The sequence below is a fragment of the Oncorhynchus clarkii genome, chromosome 13, assembly GCF_045791955.1.
Source record: "Oncorhynchus clarkii lewisi isolate Uvic-CL-2024 chromosome 13, UVic_Ocla_1.0, whole genome shotgun sequence".
Taxonomy (NCBI): domain Eukaryota; kingdom Metazoa; phylum Chordata; class Actinopteri; order Salmoniformes; family Salmonidae; genus Oncorhynchus; species Oncorhynchus clarkii.
Genome location: NC_092159.1, coordinates 17,071,172 through 17,091,958, shown reverse-complemented (window position 1 = coordinate 17,091,958; position 20,787 = coordinate 17,071,172). Strand labels below are relative to the sequence as shown.

At 43.0% G+C, this 20,787-nt stretch overlaps 2 protein-coding genes across 3 annotated transcripts; both read right to left on the bottom strand.

The window, feature by feature from the left end:
* Window positions 1-35: 35 nt before the first annotated feature.
* On the bottom strand, window positions 36-6,287 carry LOC139424521 (RING finger protein 122-like). 2 transcript variants are annotated; one of them, XR_011635950.1, is made up of 8 exons: window positions 6,039-6,210; window positions 5,052-5,471; window positions 3,419-3,576; window positions 2,436-2,478; window positions 2,174-2,215; window positions 1,846-1,928; window positions 573-1,559; window positions 36-426 (listed from the first exon to the last, which is right to left on the bottom strand). XR_011635950.1 is itself a non-coding variant. In XM_071176446.1 (7 exons), exons 3-7 carry the CDS (start codon window positions 3,520-3,522, stop codon window positions 1,439-1,441), a joined length of 393 nt encoding a protein of 130 aa, XP_071032547.1. In that variant the 5' UTR covers window positions 3,523-3,576; window positions 5,052-5,471; window positions 6,039-6,287; the 3' UTR covers window positions 36-1,438. The 2 variants fall into 2 exon arrangements, 1 of the variants encoding a protein (XP_071032547.1); XM_071176446.1 differs by having other exon boundaries at window positions 36-1,559; window positions 6,039-6,287.
* Window positions 6,288-11,834: 5,547 nt separating this feature from the next.
* Window positions 11,835-13,745, bottom strand: LOC139423799 (calcium homeostasis modulator 1-like). The gene is made up of 3 exons (XM_071175433.1): window positions 13,699-13,745; window positions 12,618-13,212; window positions 11,835-12,410 (listed from the first exon to the last, which is right to left on the bottom strand). Exons 2-3 carry the CDS (start codon window positions 13,167-13,169, stop codon window positions 11,883-11,885), a joined length of 1,080 nt encoding a protein of 359 aa, XP_071031534.1. The 5' UTR covers window positions 13,170-13,212; window positions 13,699-13,745; the 3' UTR covers window positions 11,835-11,882.
* Between the last annotated feature and the right edge of the window lie 7,042 nt (window positions 13,746-20,787).

Sequence of the window (20,787 nt, the reverse complement as noted above, 5' to 3'; positions counted from 1 at the left end):
ATCATCTAATAATCATCTACAGAAGATGCACCACAGAGATGATACATATTTTATTTAAAAGCAACAAACGGTACAAAATTACAAGATGGGGGGGGTCACAACATTACGTACATACATACAGGCAAGACTAGCTGTCTATCAGTCTTCGAGGTTATAGACCTGGTTTGTGTCAGAAATGGCACCCTATTCCCTATATAGTACACTACTTTTGACCAGGGCCTGCATAGGGTTCTGGTCAAAGGTAAGTGCACTGTGTAAGGAATAGGGTGCCATTTCTGACACACTCCTGGATATATAGTTCTGTACATCAGAGAGCTGCTGTGATGTTGGTATTGGACTGGTTTTGTGATTCCAGCCTTTGGCCGCGTTCCAGACCAACTACTTTGCAGTCACTTGCCAGATCTCAATGGCTGCGTTCCAGACCGACTACATTGCAGTCTCTTGCCGGATCTCCACGCCTGGATAAGTGTTTAACATGTCAGCTAACCGCATTTGCTCAGTCGATGACGTGGCGCAGAACCATTTGTTGCTGTGTGCAGCGCGACTGCAATGTAGTCGGCCTGGAACGTGACCAATGTTTTGACGACCTCAGTATCGTGTTACCTAGGTTGGAGTTGGCAGTATTGGACATGTTCTGTGTGTGGCACATGGTATTGAATGGCATGTTTGTGCTGGCTTGTATTGTAACACCCCTGAGGTATAAGAGGTATCCATTTACATCAATCCTGATACTTGACCAATGACCTTCTCAGAATGCCTGACGTGTCGTTTGTGATTGGCTGTTTCTGGCAGTATTGTACCAGGCATCGTCCAATGACTGGGGGAGAACTCGATATTCTAAAGTGGCTCCCGTTCCTATGTCACTTTCCTCTCATTCTCACTGGAGATACTATTAGTACGCTGCTGACCTGCAAAATGAATATTTGGGTCAGGAGTGTCCGTATGGCCTTTACTCATTCTCCCTGATCTAAAGGGGGAGGCTAGACGGCAGCTTTATGAAGCTCCACTGCTAAGCTAGGAGGGCCCAATCCCAAACTGACCTGCTGCACCTGACCCTATCCTTCATTTCTTGCAGGAAGCCCCATTGGCATGCTAGTATGGCCAAATTCCAAACACCACATCCCTCAAGGTTAGAGTTATGTTGTTTTTAGGTTCCATTGCTAAACTAGTAGGGCCCGATCCTGAAACACTCTCTTGCGCCCTGCCCCCTCGGTCATCGTTGACTTTCTTGACGATCTGAAAGGCCTGGACGGGTGTAATCAACATCCATATACAGTACCCAAACCCCAGCCATATTGATTAATGCTCAGTCAAAGACTAACACCATGGAAGCCACTTTAAGAATACAATCGACTCTGTGATGCCCATAAAATGACCATCAATTCTGTGTAAATGTGTACAGGTGCGTATGGCGGTCGTGGTGGCCCCTGTGGGTCCTTCACACCTCCTCTGGGTCCTGGGGCCCCTCAGTTCCCTGTGTGGGGTCTGGGTGGAGCCTGAGGATGGGTTTATTACACATGGGGCACACGCTACGGATCTCCAGCCACTTCAGCAGGCACCTGGATGGGACACACAAAATAGACCGATTTTCCTCAAAGTGCATAACCTGTTTAAATATTATCGAGATGCATCCTTCATTTATTCTGTCTGTCCTTCATTCCTTTCTTCCATGAGCTAATCATTGATCTGACAAGGATGTTAACTTCAAGGAAAGGGGGGATGGAACCAGAAGGATTTATGATGTAATCATGTTAGTTTCAGCTGCCTCTGGAACGTCATGATGACCACAGACGTGTTGACATTTTGTGAGCTCTGTCTATAAGGCGAGCCTGACGGTTAACTCACTTCTTGTGAAATGCGTGCGAACACGGACACACGGCTAGCTCATCTCTGGTCCGAAACTCTTCCAAACATACTGCACACGTTTGCTTTAAGGGCAAGAAGAGAAATGTGTGTTAGTGTGCGTGTGTGTGGTCACATTTACAAAAACAATGATTGAGTCAACCCGCCCTCAGCACGAAGTTAAATACATCATCTGAGTTCAAACACTCGACACCAGGTTAAATGAAAGGCATTGCATCGCCCACACAGAAATGGGTCAGAAAATGTTACATTATTTTCCAAACGATCTGCATATTGAAATAAAAACGTCACACGGAATAACACGACTTACTCCTAGAAGGCTCAGCTTCTTGCCTGCCCCTTTAAGAACCACCTATTGAGAAAAATAAAAAGCAGTTTGTACATGTGTTAGAGTGAGCTACTTGACACACACCGGTATTGGTACAAATCCAGGGTTGATGTAATGAAGGTTAACTATAAAGAGTAGGCGTTGTGTTTCAACGCACGACAACAGACAGTGTGAAATACTGTAGTAGTAGTTGAACCCTGGTCAGACCCCAGTGCTACATGTGCTCGTGTAGAGAAAGGCCTACCTCATTGTAGCTGAACTGCTCCCTCGTCCCTTGCTGTTTCAACCTACAAAGAGACAAATACAAAATGGCCGTGTTTAAAGATGGAGTCTGGGAACTTAAGCAATTAAGTTGACAAACAAACTTTGATTTGATTTACAAAATTGAAACATTGTGTGAATTGGAATTCATAACATTTCTTATTTGGGGGTGGATAACGTACACGAAATGGATGACATAGTACACAATTGGGCACAATTATACAAAACCTCTGTAGCATCACTTTAAAATGCAGGGTATTCCAATGGCCTATCTTATACAGTGCCCTCAAAGTATTCACAACCCTTGACCTAGACAGGCACTGTATGTCAGACTTGGTATTTCTTGCTTACATTGCATGGTGCTTTGTTAAAATGTAGAATATAACAACTGATGCATTAACAATGTCAGACACCAACATAATGTAATATACAGTAGCAGTCAAGGGTGGCTACTTTGAAGAATCTCACATATAAAATATATTTTGATTTGTTTAACACTTTTTTGGTTACAACATGATTCCATACGTGTTATTTCATAGTTTTGATGTCTTCACTATTATTCTACAATTTTAGTAGGTTTGTCCAAACTTTTGACTTGTACTGTATATAAATAATATCTTAGGCCTATAATATGATAATACGTCATTAAAGAAAGGCTCTTGAAGCATAATAAGTGAAGCCTCCATGTGGATAAGTCTACATGTTAATATCCTGATTGCGATGGCAACCGGCCAGCAGCCCTACAGTTTCCAATAGGTGGCACAGCCACAAAGTCAAAATGCACTATATCGTAAAAATTAATGAGCACAAAAATGTGCTTTTTGGTCTTACTTTAAGTTTGGGTTTAGGCATAAGGTTAGCAGTGTGGTTAATGTTAGGGTTAGGTTTAAATTCAGAGGTTAAATGGTAGAAATAGGCAGGGTTCATCATTTTGTGGCTGTTCCAACTAGTGATGACCCTACATACCTGAAGAGGTAGCAGCAGAAGATGAGGCTGAGCATGAAGACGAACAGGCCGATGCCCAGCACTATCACGTAGACATTGAGTGGCAGGTGGTACGTGGTATCCATCTTGCTAAGTCCACAGTACTTCTCAAAGTGCTGGAGACTTAAACCACAGGCATCCTGAGAAGAAAAATATTTGCACACAGCTTGTTGTCATGAAAGAGATTGTCAAACCAATAGAGGGACTTGAACGAAAACATGTCACAGCCTACTTCACTTACCATATAATGTAAGTGTTATAAATACTAATATGTTTTCCCCTCTCAAAACAGAGGAGCCGGGGACATATCCCCACATGCAAACGGCTCACAGCTTCTTGTTTACACACCTTTAAAACAGGAGAGAGAGACACTAAAATGGAACACAGAATCTCTCGCTGATTCACTTCTCACGTAGGTGTTATAACTAGAGACATATTTAGATTTGGACTAATATATTTCAGTCTAAATATAGGGCTCTCGTTATAACTGCGTTGCTTATTGTATGGTATTCCTCCCTTAGACATCTCCATTATACCCTCCATGTAGGACACCAGAGCCACCGACATGTGTTTTACTATCTAGGGCTTCATGTTAGAAAGCCTAGTAAGCCTTGTATTGACAATCCAAACCACAAGGTCAATATTTGGTGGGGAGGGAGGGGGAAGTGACTGCCTGGTATTTGGCTCCCATCCCACCCGTACTGCTCTGTATTGCTCAGCTCTGACTGGAGCCGAGGCACGTAATTGGCAGTGAACTAAACCAACATGGAGTACGGTGGCTCCACTTCCGTCGGTGGGCCATCTGTTCCACAGACTCCCCTTCACAGACTAGGTGGCTGGTCTATGGGTTGTGTGTGTGTGTGTGTGTCATGGGTGGGGGTTGGTTGGGGGCTTTAGCTAGCCTTTTCATGAACAGACACACAACACTCTAGGGACTGAGGCACCATTTGGCAAGACAATGGTAACCAGGAAGCATCACTTCCACCCATATGCCCCATGTGTTCTGTTCTTGTGAATTTGCCTCACCACGGACGAGATGCCCCCTCACCCCCCTCTCTTTGCCAGTCTGTTTTAACGGCCGTGTCACTTCAATTGGAGTGATAGAACGGGTACAGCTTGAGCACAGTGGGGGGGGGGGGGGGGTCATTAATTTGACATTGGGGTAAAGGGAGGGGGGAATGGGAGTAAGGGGGGGGGGGGTCTTAGAATTGAAACATGGTTACATAGACAGTTTATTTTCTCAGATGTAGAATGGACCATATGCAGAGACCGGCTAGGTATTGAATAGCTAAACAACCTCTAGTCGTACCGTTAGTTACAGTTACACGATGGTTGCTATGTAGCCTATATATATATATATATATATATAACTAACTAAACACGACCCTGGAAAATATCATTCTTTTGAGTTCCATTTCGCCCTGTCGACAAACCCAACTGAACCCACAAGCAACTTCGTCATTTCTCATTTCTCAAGCATATCAATTACAGAAGCCCTGTTAGCAGTAAGTAAAGAGTTGAAGGGAGGGGGGAGAGTTATAGTGGAACACACAGGATGTGTAAGCTACAGACTGCATTACATTGACTTGGCAGAAGGTTGAGGAAAAACACTTACCGTTACACCATTGGAATGGTTGCATGAAACCTGACTCCCAGGACTGCAGCAGTAAATCCAGGCCCTGTCAGGAGAAGGCTGGACCTGTGTGAGGGCCAAACTACCAGGTTACCCCGATGCCCGGAAGCCCAAAATCAGTCTCTAAACTGGGGCTAAAAGAAGACAAATGAGTCGCTGGGGTGGTTTGAGGTCGTGGTGGATCGTCCACAAACAAAACCATGAAGATGATCAGAATTCGAGAAGAAGAGTGTACAGATTCTGGCTGTGCGGTTTTGTCCACTCAGCAATCTATGCGCGACATTCCCAAATCTGGATTAGCTCCCGAGGGTTAGGATTGGGAGATGTGGGATTGGGAGTGCTGCAGTCCTCATGTGTGCTCCTTCTCCTCTCTCAACGTTGACGATGACGTCCAAGTGATGACTGTCAGAGAGAGACGAAGAAATCAGTTTAGTCACATGGCTCTTACCTCATGTCAATGTCCACTGGTGAAATCTTCTCTCGACACGGATCAAAACAACACACACTTCCTTTCCTCCCAATCAAAACAACTTGCATTCAGGAGAAAAACAGCCCCATAAATTGCAATTCGGTAAACAACAACTGTCCAGTTCATCAGTGACAGAAAACCATTCCAAACGAGTCCTTGCTCTTATTCCAGTGTGGGAGGTATTAGTCCCTGCTTTGTCCCCCTCCAAATCCTTCTGAACAGAGGGATTTTCACAAGCCTTATCCCCTCTGTCTGCCCTCTCTTCTCCTACTCTTCCTCTACTCCTTCAGGGCTCTGATCTACTAGGGGGGTAGAGCTTACTCTTCACAGCAGGAAAAACATGATTCCCCCAAAACACAAACAAAGAACAGTCTTCTAGCTAGAATATTTTGCTAGTGTGTGTGTGTGTGTGTGTATTTAGGAGGGGGAAGTTCCTACTCTCCCTCTAACCATCTGCTGCTTCGATTGGGGAAAATGTTGAGACAAAGACAGTCTCCCACCTCCAGCTGGCCTGGTCATGATGGCAGGGTTCCCTCTTCGTCTCAATCCATAATGGTGGTCTAGAAATCTGCCTCGATCTTCCTCTGCTGCTTCTGCTATTGCTGCTGCTGTTCCTATATTTCTGCCTCTGCCTCTCTCAATTCAATACAAGGGTCTCTCTCTCTCTCTCTCTCTCTCTCTCTCTCTCTCTCTCTCTCTCTCTCTCTCTCTCTTTGGTTTGTAAACAGAGCTCTGGCTGTTGGTCATGTGACCAGTCCTTTGCCTCGCAACTCTCATTTCCCTCCTCCCCCTCCCTCTCCTGTGGGCCCTCCCCTTCTCCCTCCGTCCTCCAATCCCTGTCTCTCTCCCTTTCTCCCTGGGAGAGGTGAAAACAGGCATAGGCAGGAGGGTGGACAGGGGGGCTAGACATTGACGAATGAGACGACTGGATACGGTGTGTGTGTTGGAGTCTTGCAGGAAAGACAGGGAGGGCCCGGTCAGTGACATGTGCACTGCTGCCGTCCAGACAACAACCCAGTTTCTCATTAATTATGTGATATATGTACGTTTCAACCCAGCAATGCAAAGCCAGGCAGGGTGAGGGGAATGCCAGCAGCCAGTCCTTTTACTCAAAACAATAAAACTATCACTGGGCAACAAAACCAACATGGCTACCACAGCCAACGCATATAGGGGGATTGGGAAGCTAGCTCTGTCAGTCGAAGCCCTGGTTATTTTCCAGTTTGGTTATTGGTTCCAGTCTGGTTATTTTCTATAGTCTATATATAGACGTGTTGCTATCATGTTGGTAGAGAGACAGGAGCCGAGTTGGAGGGAGAGAGGGAAATACAGAGAAAGGGAGATCAAAAGAAAGCAGAAAGAAAGACAAATACTAGAGAGTGAAAGATGGCCAGAGACATCCATCCTTCCACCCACACACGTCAGTCCTGCCAGACCAGCAGTCCAACAGGCCTCGGAGACAACAGCTGCAGGATTTGGGCTGTAGGGTAGGGAGCTAGGAAGGAGGATATATGCTTTCCTGGCGCCCTGGTTCCCTGGGCCATGTTCATTAGGCACCAAACGGAAGAAAACAGACTAAAACGGACCTTATGGGGGAAAAAACAAATTAATTTCACATGTGAAGGTTCCCTGGGCCATGTTCATTTGGCACCAAACAGAAAAAACAGACTAACACAGCCCTTATGGGGGAAAAACAGATGAATTTAACATGTGAGGTATTCCAAAAACACGTTTTCATGTTATCATGTGATCTTATGTGAAGTCAATGTGATAACATGTGACAACATGAAACTACACGTGAAAACGTGATCACGTGCAGTGTTCCAAAAACACGTGAAATCATGTGTTTTTCGGTCATATTTTCCTTCTAGAAAACCCTTTTTGCATCAGCAGATGTCACAAAGTGATTATACAGAAACCCAGCTTAAAACCCCGAAGAGCAAGCAACGCAGATGTAGGAGCCCGGTGGCTAGGAAAAACTCACTTGAAAGGCAGGAACCTAGAGGGAAACCAGGCTCTGAGGGGTGACCAGTCTTCTTCTGGCTGTGCCAGGTGGAGATTATAAGAGTGCATGGCCATTATAGCCAGATTGTTCTTCAATATGTTGTAAAAGTTTAATAGATGACCAGCATCGTCAAATAATATTCACAGTGGTTATAGAGGGTGCAACAGGTCAACATCTCAGGAGTAAATTTCAGTTGGCTTTTCATAGCTGAGCATTCAGAGGTCAAGATAGGAGGTGCAGTACAGAGCGAGAGAGAGAGAGAGAGGGTCAAAACAGCAGATCTAAGATAAGGTATCACGTCCGCTGAACAGGTCAGAGTTCCATAGCCTCAGGCAGAACAGCAGAAACTGGATCAGCAACATGACCAGGTGGACTAGGGAGGGGACAATCAGGAGTCCTCAGGCCAGGTAGTGCTGAGGCATGGTCTGGTCCTAGGGCTCAGGTCCTTCGGGAGGGGAGGGGAAGAGAGAGAGGGGAAAAGAGATGGGAGAATTCTAGGAAGCATACTTAAGATCACACAGGACACCAGATAAGACAGGAGAAATACACCAGATAGGACAGGCTGACCCTAACTCCCCCGCACATCGTGGGACACTGTGGCCCTGTCTGACGATACCCTGCTCTCCCATAGCATACCAGGGAGGGAGTGACTTCCTGAACCTATCTAATGAGAAACTGTTGTTTTCTTGCTAATGAAAATGACCAGTGTGTGGGAGGATACCCTGTTCCCAGATCTGCTCTATAGCTAAGCCCTATGGTCATACCAGTTGGCTATACAGCCCAAACTGATCTGGGACAAGCTGTTATGAGGAGGAAATGGAGGCTTCCGTGGGATCCGGGGGATCCATTACATTCTCATCATCCTATAATTATGACATCATCATTATCCAGCACAGCTGTATTGTCTGTCGGTCCAAGATGAATCTCTGCTCCCAGAACCAAATCAGCTACTCTGTTCAACGCTTCCACGAGAGTGTAGTACAAAACAAGATGAAGATGTTCAGTCGATATGGACGTTTTGGATTTATAAGGATGCCCCAGGCTCCATTAACATCCTCAAATCAAATTTCATTGGTCACATACACGTGTTTAGCAGATGCTATTGTGGGTGTAGCGAAATGCTTGTATCGGGTGTCCTGTGACTTAAAAATGAGCAGGGCGTTGACCATTCTTTTACACCTCAATGGTGTTGACAAGCAGCTTTGGGAGGTTAGATTTGGTATTTGTAGTTTTTCTACCCTCTAGTGGTATGCTATGGGAGAGCAGTGTTGTGTCAAACCGTCAACAACTCACTGATATATGAGGATAAATGTCATCTATCTCCATGCATATGTAATGAAATAAATAAATGGCGTTTTAAGAAATGTTATTGTAAAAGCTTTATGACAGATGAAGTGAAGTAAACATTGATTGCCAAAAGGCTACCTGACTGATTAAAAAGCACTTTACCTGAAAGCTTGGGGATAGGATGAAACGAGAGAGAGATGCAAATCCTGACCTTGTTTCTATCCCATCATGTAAATTGTTATGGCTGGGTGTGTGTGTGCGTGTGTATGTGTGTGTCCAGTTTACATGCAATTACTGAGTGAGATGGAATATCAGGTCATGAGGACACTTGTCATGGTTGAGAGAAGGTTTAGATTGAGTCACAACTGTAAATACCATATGAAATGACATACAGTATGCTGATGTTTTAGTATCTGGGTTACAGTTGACAGATGTTTTTCAATTTGTAAATTCTGTTTGACCGAGTTGTGACACCTAATCAATGAAAGTTCATTTTGAGTGTGTCAAAGAACATTCCAGAACAACAATCTAACACTATCGGTCAGCATTAGAGTATGAAAGTAAGTTTAAATCATTGATTGTTTGCAAAATGTCACTAATACAAACATTACTACTCATGGTAGCTTTTATACCAGCATTCAGTGCATTCTGATCTTTGTTTGGTATTCTACAACAGGTTTAGCAAAGAAACAACAATGCTTTTAAGGAAGACAAAAAATGATTCCACAAGCATGAGGCGCACCCGTAACAGCATAATTCTGACTCGAAGGTTCATTGGTTTTGGAATTACAATAACTTTGTCGTGGAACTTCTCAGAGCCAAGTTGATCACACAAATGCTGCATACATACAGTTGAAGTCGAAAGTTTACATACACTTAGGTTGGAGTCATTAAAACTCATTTTTCAACCACTCCACAAATTTATTGTTAACAAACTATAGTTTTGGCAAGTCGGTTAGGACATCTACTTTGTGCATGACACAAGTAATTTTTCCAACAATTGTTACAGACAGATTATTTCACTTACAATTCACTGTATCACAATTCCAGTGGGTCAGAAGTTTACATACACTAAGATGACTGTGCCTTTAAACAGCTTGGAAAATTCCAGAAAATGATGTCATAGCTTTAGAAGCTTCTGATAGGCTATTTGTCATCATTTGAGTCAATTGGAGGTGTACCTGTGGATGTATTTCAAGGCCTACCTTCAAACTCAATGCCTCTTTGCTTGACATCATGGGAAAATCAAAAGAAAATCAGCCAAGACCTCAGAAAAGAAATTGTGGACCACCACAAGTCTGGTTCATCCTTGGGAGCAATTTCCAAACACCTGAAGGTACCACATTCATCTGTACAAACAATAGTACGCAAGTATAAACACCATGGGACCACACAGCCGTCATACCGCTCAGGAAGGAGACGTGTTCTGTCTCCTAGAGATGAATGTACTTTGGTGCGAAAAGTGCAAATCAATCCCAGAACAACAGTAAAGGACCTTGTGAAGATGCTGGAGGAAACAGGTACAAAAGTATCTATATCCACAGTAAAACAAGTCCTATATCGACATAACCTGAAAGGCCGGTCTACAAGGAAGAAGCCACTGCTCCAAAACCACCATCAAAAAGCCAGACTACAGTTTGCAACTGCACATGGGGACAAAGATCGTACTTTTTGGAGAAATGTCCTCTGGTCTGATGAAACAAAAATTTAACTGTTTGGCCATAATGACCATCATTATGTTTGGAGAACAAAGGGGGAGGCTTGCAAGCCAAAGAACACCATCCCAACTGTGAAGCACTGGGGTGGCAGCATCATGTTGTGGGGTGCTTTGCTGCAGGAGGAACTGGTGCACTTCACAAAATAGATGGCATCATGAGGTAGGAAAATTATGTGGATATATTGAAGCAACATCTCAAGACATCAGTCAGGAAGTTAAAGCTTGGTCACAAATGGGTCTTCCAAATGGACATTGACCTCAAGCATACTTCCAAAGTTCTGGCAAAATGGCTTAAGGACAACATAGTCAAGGTATTGGAGTGGCCATCACAAAGCCCTGACCTCAATCAAGAACTGAAAAAGTGTGTGCGAGCAAGGAGTCCTACAAACCTGACTCAGTTACACCAGCTCTGTCAGAAGGAATGGGCCAAAATTCACCCAACTTAGTGTGGGAAGCTTCTGGAAGGCTACCCAAAACATTTGACCAAAGTTAAACAATTGCAAGGCAATTCAACCAAATACTATTTGAGTGTATGTAAACTTCTGACCCACTGGGAATGTGATGAAAGAAATAAAATCTGAAATAAATCATTCTCTCTACTATTATTCTGACATTTCACATTCTTAACAGTAAAGTGGTGATCCTAACTGACCTAAGACAGGGAATTTTTACTAGGATTAAATGTCAGGAATTGTGAGAAACTGAGTTGAAATGTATCTGGCTAAAGTGTATGTAAACTTCTGACTTCTACTGTATTTCCTGGTAGGAAAACAAAATAAAATATTACAAACACGTTTTAGGGGGGGGGGGGGGGTCTCAGAATTATGCTTTTTATGTAAACTAGGATGAATAAAAAAGTGATGAATTTAGGCTACCACAGTAGCGTTAGGCTAAAGGAAACATTTCATCGAGATTCTACAAGGAGCCATTTGATGTTTGGTTTAATTGATAAATAATTTTCAAAAGTCTACACATAGCAGTAATAACAAGAAGCAGACTGTACATCCTCATGACATATCTGACACATTATGTACAACAACTCAAGTAAGGTTCCCCCTTTGGGTACTCTAACAAAAAATACAGTTAACCACTCTGAAACCAAGGAGCAACAAAAGTGCCAATTTGGGAGTGTTTGATGTTGGATGCCAGGAATCATTTCCAACTAAGCCCTCCATCAAAATATGAATTATTATAAATGATCACACCACAAAAAGGACTTCAATTCTATCTTTAAACCACAGTCTAAATCTTAAAGCACAATCAGTCTTATCAGTCTAAATAGTCAATCAAAAATATCCATGCCACAGTGAATGGTGCTTTTTCCTCTTGAAATGTTCAAACTTTGCTGTAGTATACCGCCCATTCCCTCTTAGGCAAATCAGGAGCGTGACCGTTAGCATATCCATTTGGTCCTCCACTGACTCCATGGACGTCTCCATTTGGTATGAGCCCTTCATGGGATTCTCCATCCGGCTGTTCCTTCCTCAGTGCCAGAGGCGGCTTACACGTGTGCCAATTCCACAGAACTTTATTCATATCGTCCTGGTCGCGGATCCCGAGAAGCTTGTCCTCGTCGCTCTTCTTCTTGTCATCATCATCATCGTCGCTATCGTCTTTGCTTGACCGGTGCTTGTGGAAGCTGCGCATGTCGCCGCTGATGCTCTCAAAGTACTGCTGGATGCAGACCTTGGCGAAGGTCTTGGCGTGCTCCTTGCACGTCTCGTCGAAGAGCTTGCGTTCGATGTCGACGTAGTGAGACCAGTATTTGGTCTTGAGGAAGGCAGCTTGGGTGAAGCAGGGTCGGATGGCTCGTATCATGAAGGCTGCTAAGGTCATCAGCAGCAGGAATACCCAGCCAAACGCCTACAGGGAAACACGTGATGATAATACGTAAACAAAGACCTTGCTTTACCACTACAACTAACTTACTTTGAACCAATGGCCCGGTTTACACTTAGGTTGGGACAACTGATGTACAATGGATTGAACACAACAGTTATTTTGAAAGAGATTGTCTGCACCTAAATGTGAACTAGGTGAATATGGAAACTACCAACGACAACGACTTACCTGGGATATACACTTGATATATCTCGATGCCGCTTCTCTCGATATCACCTCGGGCTGATTGAAGATATTCTTGCATGGAATCTTCGCTAACAATTTAACAATCTCCACTTCCGTCATTCCCTCAATGAGGGTCGAATTCCCAAACTGATGAATGTCCAAGTTGACGCTGAACGCACACAGGAAGCTCTTCCCGTCCATAAGAGTCACAGATATCCACACCATGGGCGCGATCAAGGACCGCTGCGTGATCGAAACGAACATGTAACGAAGGATCGTCGGATCCTTCACCCTCTTCCCCGTCGGCCTTTTCCACTCCTCAGCTAACATCGAAACATTGTTATTCAACACGAACCCTAGTAGGAAGAACCATATAGGTGGGATAACCAGCAGTCCAATCCCGTAGGCGTAGTTGTACTCCGGGATACAAGGGCAGCTAAACTCGAAGGCTGAGTAGAGCTGGGCGCTAGCTAGGGCCATGATACCACAGATGCCATTCATGAAGGACTCCTGATTGGATTGGAGGAACTGGAACATCATACGGAACTTATCCATCTTGAATGGTCTGCTGGTGGCGCCTTTTTAAATGTACTGAGATCTGTAGAAAAAAAGATGGATCCAGTTGTTTGAAATCAATTTGATAGTGGTGCCTCTGAAGTATTCAAATCGGTGGGAAAACACAGAGGCAGATGTTAGAATTCAACAACAACAAAAATGTGACGGGGCCCAAAATGTGAAAGGCACTCAGTCATTTGATGTTGGAGAAATCCTGTAGCCCTGTGTCTGTGTAAATTTGCAACTCATAAAATGTAGACAAATAAGTAAATGAAGATGTTGTTTACAAGTAGTACTGACTAAACAATTGAATCAATCTCCCACTGCTTCATAATGAAACATCAATGGTTTGAGCATTTGAAGAGCTCACAAATCATTCAAGAATGACTTGTTTTTATTGAACAACTGGTAAATCAATGTTCAGTTTCATTCCAGCAAGTCATAAATGGTTTGAGTGTCTGAAAAAGACTTAACAAAATAGACAGTCAGAAATCAATCATCTAAGTAACTGAAAAAAAGGCCTACTTACGTCACAATAGGCTTTTCTCCTCTTTCAAGTATGCAGGTGGTGAAATAATCTCAAATGATGATAAGGCAACAAATGGACGATCACAAATATTTCTTCAACTTCCCTTGATACACTCCAGCGTTGCCAAACCTCTTGGTATACTAACTATCCTCTTTCTAGTAGGCAGTCTTTGATTAAATCAAGTTCAAGTTCAATGAGCTCAAATGATGATAAGGCTGAAAATGTATGGCAAATAGTTCTCCAGGTACTTTTGGAATATTGTTGATTCTGATGCTCACTCAACCCTTCAAGAACAGTCTATGGGGATGTGGAATGGTAGAAAGCAAAGGCAAGGTCACGTCATCTGCCATCAGCTAGGCCCCTCCCTGTGAAGGCACCTGCACTCCTTTCTCTGTTGTACTGATGTAACAGGTTTCCCATCTCCCCCTCTCCATTGTCCCAAGAGCAAACATGTTACAAGGCCTAAAAAACAATTGGGCTACGGGTACTGCTTTGCAGACGTTAGTCTGACATAAGACAGTAATGACTCATGACTTTCAAGAAGAGGTAAGAACCACCTCAAACTAGAGCAACTAATATTTATTGTATTGTTATTCTACTATATGTCGGTCTGTGAAATGCATTTTTTTGGTCTACCTTTATATGCGTATATTCATATAAACAAGAGGAATGATACGTCTACTTGCAGTTGTCTGGACAGGATGAGGTGGTTTTCTGTCTCTAACCAGCTGAAATTCCCACAGCTGAGATGCAAAAATAGTTTCAGCCCATTCAAATGATCTGGGTTATTCTCTCTGAAATATTTGTTCACAGATTAATGAGTCACTGTTTCCACTTGGGAATCACAGTGATGTGACTGGTATCTCTGTATTTAACAATATTATTTATACACCAAATCCATTACTTTATAATGAATTATACCAGTACACATACTGCTGTCATCTTATATACCCTTAGTCACGTGACTTTTATTTTACAAAGTCAGTTAAGAACAAATTCTTATTTTCTAGGAACAGTGGGTTAAACTGCCTTGTTCAGGGGCAGAACGACAGATTTGTACCTTGTCAGCTTGGGGATTTGAACTTGCACCTTTTCGGTCACTAGTCCACCACTCTAACCACTAGGCTACCCTGCCACCTCGTAAACCATATTACATAAGGTTTAGGCATCCTCTGTCCTGCCTTCCTGTGTTGAGTCTTACCTATACAATAGTAATGGGCTTTACGTGGCATCCAACTGCACCTAGGAGAATGAGGCACAGCCGGACAAACCAGTCAAAGCTAGCTAATACCAGTTCATACCCCACACAACCATATAAAAGCAAGTCATTTTCCATACATTGTTAGCTTTTGTTTGAACAGCATTGTTAATGTGAGGGTATGATCAAAAACATGGAATATTCTAGTATTCTACTCATGACATCACATAATGATATATTACTATTATCTGGTGTTGTCCTGCTATCCAGTAGTGTAAAGTACTTAAGTAAAAATACTTGAAAGTACTATTTAAGTAGTTTTTTGGGGTATCTGCACTGTACTATTTATATTTTTGCCAATTTTTACTTTACTACATTCCTAAAGAAAATAATGTACTTTTTACACCATACATTTTCCCTGACACCCAAAAGTACTCATAACATTTTGACAGGAAAACGGTCCAATTTGCAAATTTATCAAGAGCACATCCCTGGTCATCCATACTGCCTTTGATCTGACTCTCTAAACACAAATGCTTCATTTGTAAATTATGTCTGAGCGTCCCCCTGGATATCTGCCAATAAAAATAAAAATGGTGCTGTCTGGTTAGCTTAATATAAGACATTTGAAATGGTTTATACTTTTACTTTTGATACTTATGTATATTTAAAACAAAATACTGACTTCACTTATACTTGAGTCATTTTCTATTAAAGTATCTTTACTTCTACTCAAGTATGACATTTGAGTACTTTTCCCACCACTGCCAGTAGCTTTAGATGTATATCAGTAGTAGAATCTTTCTGTACAGACGGCAAAGGAATTTACTCAAACGAAGTTCAGTTTACTCTGAATTTACTCTGATAGACACAGAAGGATGTAGCAGACTGTGTCTTCTCCCTGGCTTTTTAAATTATGGTTGTAATAAAATTAAAATTAAAATATACAATGATAACAGCGAATAACATTAAAAAGGACAATAGGCTAAACATGGTAACGATAACATGCTACAACCATTACGTCTCACTCAGAATAGCTACTGTGGCGATAAGGCAGGAAGAACATTCGGTTTTAGAATACTGTAGTGCAGATGGTATAGCCACGTGTTCTACTGTGCACATTCTGTATGCACGAGCGTGTCATGTTGACGTTAGCCAGTTGTCTGGTTTTTCCACAGCTAGAAGGTTTGCTCGCATGCGCATCGCACAGACGTCGATCTGTGCCCGAGCAAGAGCGCCTAGACATATACTGGTGATAACACAGGCGAAGGACAAATCTACTGAATGCCAGTATCGTCATGTGAATTCCCATCATCATACCTGTATCATCTGCAGTGCCTGACTTGGGCAGGAGCTCACTGGAGTACCGGCACCTCACATGTTCTACTGCTTGAGCTCCTGTTCCTATCGTATCCTACCTGAGATACGTCTATAGTTGGCTCTGCTTCCTCATGTACATGAAGCTCAAGGTCAAAAGTACATACAAAGTGAAAGTTCTGTGAGGCAGTAGAGAAATACGTTTAGCAGAACCTACACCACTCCAGGTTTAAACAAACACATGGGGAGCTATGCCTAACACACATTCAGGTTCTTAAAGTTTGGGTTGAGTGGATAAATAAAGTCAAAGTGTTGTATTATTTTCTCCTTCACCGTTAGTCAAAACCTCAGGGTAACACAGTGAAATATACAAACAAAAACAGGTTTTGGTGCAGGGTCAAGGGGATCACTACCTAAACTAATTCAATTTCAAATCAAGATGCATCAAATATATTCTCTAACAACTGAGTCAGTCGAACACTAAAATGCCACAAGGCAATTTCCACTTAACAGCACCTTTCCCCTATGCAGCCATTCCTTAAAAAAAGAGACACTATTTAAAGAAACAGTCAACCACTGAAATTAAATCAAACTATATTTGTCTCATGCGCCGAATACAACAGGTGTAGTAGACCTTACAGTGAAATGCATACTTACAAGCCCTTAACCAACAATGCAGTTAAGAAAAATACCTAAAGAAATAAGAAATAAAGTAACAAATAATTAAAGAACAGCAGTAAAATAACAATAGCGAGGCTACATACAGGGGGTACCGGTACAGTCAATGTGCGGGGGCACATTGAGGTAATATATACACACACGTGGGTTAAAGTGACTTATGCATAGATAATAACAGAAAGTAGCAGCAGCGTAAAAGAGGGGGGGGGGGGGCAATGCAAGTAGTCTGGGTAGCCATTTGATTAGATGTTCAGTAGTCTTATGTCTTGGGGGTAGAAGCTGTTCAGAAGCCTCTTGGAACTAGATTTGGCGCTCCGGTACCGCTTGCCGTGCGGTAGCAGAGAGAACAGTCTATGACTAGGGTGGCTGGTGTCTTTGACAATTTTTAGGGCCTTCCTCTGACACTTCCTGGTATAGAGGTCCTGGATGGCAGGAAGCTTGGCCCCAGTGATGGAACTGGACCATTCTAGTTTGTTGTTGATGTGGACACCAAGGAACTTGAAGCTCTCAACCTGCTTCACACAGCCCCGTCGATGAGAATGGGGGCGTGCTCGGTCCTCCTTTTCCTGTAGTCCACAATCATCTCCTTAGTCTTGATCACGTTGAGGGAGAGGTTGTTGTCCTGGCACCACACGACCAGGTCTCTGACCTCCTCCCTATATGTTGTCTCGTCGTTGCTGGTGATCAGACCTACTGCTGTTGTGTCATCCGCAAACTTAATGATGGTGTTGGAGTCATGCCTGGTCATGCAGTCATGAGTGAACAGGGGGTACAGGAGGGGACTGAGCACGCACCCCTGAGGGGCCCCAGTGTTAAGGATCAGCGTGGCGGATGAATTGTTACCTACCCTTACCACCTGGGGGTGCCCGTCAGAAAGTCAAAGGGAAGTGTTTAGACCCAGGGTCCTTAGCTTAGTGATGAGCTTTGAGGGTACTATGGTTTTGAACACTGAGCTGTAGGCAATGAATAGCATTCTCACATAGGTGTTCCTTTGGTCCATGTGTGAAAGGGCAGTGTGGAGTGCAATAAAGACTGCATCATCTGTGGATCTGTCAGGGTGGTATGAAAATTGGAGTGGGTCTGAGGTTTCTGAGATGATGGTGTTGATGTGAGCCATGACCAGCCTTTTAAAGTACTCCATGCCTACAGACGTGAGTGCTACGGGTCAGTAGTCATTCAGGCAGGTTACCTTATTGTTCTTGGGCACAGGGACGATGGTGGTCTTCTTGAAACATGTTGGTATTACAGACTCAGACAGGGAGAGGTTGAAAATGTCAGTGAAGACACTTGATCAGCGCATGTTCGGAGTACACGTCCTGGTAATCCGTCTGGCCCTGCGGCTTTGTGAATGTTGCCCTGTTTAAAGGTCTTACTCACATCGGCTGCGGAGAGTGTGATCACACAGTTGTTCGGAAAAGCTGGTGCTCTCATGCCTTGAAGTGAGCATAGAAGTATTTTAGCTCGTCTGGTAGGCAGGTGTCACTGGGCATCTCTCAGCTGTGCTTCCCTTTGTAGTCTGTGATAGTTTGCAAGCCCTGCCACATCCGATGAGCGCCAGAGCCGGTGTAGTATGGTTCGATCTTAGTCCTGTGTTGACGCTTTGCCTGTTTGATGGTTCGTCGGAGGACATAGCAGGATTTCTTATACATTTCCAGATTTCCAGAGTCCCGCTCCTTGAAAGCGGCAGCTCTACTCTTTAGCTCAGTGTGGCTGTTGCCTGTAATACCCCAACCAGAAGCGACGTATGTTTGTACAGTCACTGTGGGGATGACGTCATCGAGGCACTTATTGATGAAGCTAGTGACTGATGTGGTGTACTCCTCAATGCCATAGGGAGAATCCCGGAACATATTCCAGTCTGTACTAGCAAAACAGTCCTGTAGCTTAGCATCTGCTTCATCTGACCACTTTCTTATTGACAGAGTCACTGGTGCTTCCTGCTTTAATTTAGAATTATGGTCAGATTTGCCAAATGGGGGGCGAGGGAGAGCTTTGTACGTTTCTCTGTGTGTGGAGTAAAGGTGGTCTAGAGTTATTTTCCCTCTGGTTGCACATTTAACATGTTGATAGAAATTAGGTAAAACTAATTTAAGTTTTCCTGCAATAAAGTCCCCAGCCACTAGGAGTGCCACTTCTGGGTGAGTGGTTTCCTGTTTGGTCTTAGTGCCAGCATCGGTCTGTAGTGGTATTTTGACAGCTATGAAAAATACAGATGAAAACTCTCTAGGTAGATAGTGTGGTCTACAGCTTATCATGAAATACTCTTCTATTCATGTCATAGTTCAGCCACAACTCGGTGAAACATAAGATATCACAGTTATTAATGTCCGGTTGGTAGGATGTACGTGCTTTTAGCTCGTCCAATTTATTTTCCAGTAATACGGATGGCAAGGGCAGATTAGCCACTCGTCGGCGGATCCTCACAAGGCACCCCTAACTCTTTCCGCAATATCTTTGCCGCCTCTTCCTCATGCGAATGATGGGGACGAGGGCCTGTTTGCGTGTCTGGAGTAAATCTCTCTCGTCCGACTCATTAAAGAGAAATTCTTCACCCAGTTCAAGGTGAGTAATCGCTGTTCTGATTTCCAGAAGTTATTTTCGGTCATAAGAGACGGTAGCAGCAACATTATGTACAAAATAAGTTATAAAAAATGCGAGAAAAAAAAATAGCATGGTTGGTTAAGAGCCAATGAAACGGCAGCCATCCTCTCAATTCAATTAGCAATGTAGAAGCATTCATAATAATCAATTCAATTAGCAAGGTAGAAGCATTCAGAATAATACATGGAGGCTCATTGTCACACCTGTGACAAGTTGAACCATTCTACCTTACAGTGAATGCCAAGTCAAAGTCTTCAGATTGTACTGTCAAAAAATGTTTAAATTAGATTACATAGGATTTTTTTCCTACCAATGTACACAATCTACTCCACAATCTATTTCCAAAGTGAAATTTTGGGAGGGAGTACTGCATTTAAAAGCAAACTCATTATTTATTTTGATATCTCCCCTTTTGTGCATATTCAAATACTTTGCCGTCAACGGATAATATATGTATATAAAAATAATGTTGACACTAGCATATAAAAGCATGCTGATGTCATTGACATTGAGATAACGAATCAGATCTGCCTCTGTGTGCCATTATATTTTCCATTTTTGTGTTGGCAGCATCATGTTATGTGTATGCTTGCCACCGGCAGGGGCTGGGGAGTTTGTCAGGATCAAAAGAAATATGAAAGGAGCAAAACCCAGGTAAAAAGTTAGAGGAATACACATCGCAGTCTTCTGAAAACCCTGGGATAGAGTTGTATCTTTCAGTGGGGAAATTACACAATTTTCTATGCAAAAGACACGCCAGATTAGCTTTCCAAGAGGTGTTGAGTGTTCCAGCCTCAGTCCTGACTTACATTTCAGAGACAAGGTATGAATATTGCTGTCCATCAATGAATTACAACACAATTTACTGAGCTGAGCTGGAGCAATTTTGACAAAAACAATGGATAAATGTTGCCCTAAGACAGCTTTTCCCAAACTCGGTCCTGGGGACCCCAAGGGGTGCACGTTTTGGGTTTTGTCTTAGCATTACACAGCTGATTCAAATAATCAACTTATCATCAAGCTTTGATTATTTGAAGCAGCTGTGTAGCGCTAGTGCAAAAACCCAAACGTGTACCCCTAGTTTGGGAAACACTGCCCTAGGAGTTGTTTAAAGTTGGTAGAATCTTATTCAAAACAATTCACAGCTGTAATGGCTGCCAAAAGTGCTTGGGGTGTTTAAAAAAATATATATAAATATATATATAATTATTTGGAAAATGTTCTGTAATTCAATTTGAAAATGTGGAGTAGGTTGTGTAGATTGCAAAATGTGAATCCTTTCACAAGCGACTGTA

Excerpts from the sequence above, each read along its gene's own strand:
- LOC139424521 (XM_071176446.1), bottom strand. The coding sequence starts at position 3,522 with ATGGATACCACGTACCACCTGCCACTCAATGTCTACGTGATAGTGCTG. Across the intron at positions 2,479-3,418 it reads TTCTGCTGCTACCTCTTCAG|GTTGAAACAGCAAGGGACGA; the intron begins GTATGTAGGGTC and ends GTCTCTTTGTAG. Across the intron at positions 1,929-2,173 it reads AGAAGCTGAGCCTTCTAGGA|CAAACGTGTGCAGTATGTTT; the intron begins GTAAGTCGTGTT and ends TTGCCCTTAAAG.
- LOC139423799 (XM_071175433.1), bottom strand. The coding sequence starts at position 13,169 with ATGGATAAGTTCCGTATGATGTTCCAGTTCCTCCAATCCAATCAGGAG. Across the intron at positions 12,411-12,617 it reads ATATCAAGTGTATATCCCAG|GCGTTTGGCTGGGTATTCCT; the intron begins GTAAGTCGTTGT and ends GTTTCCCTGTAG.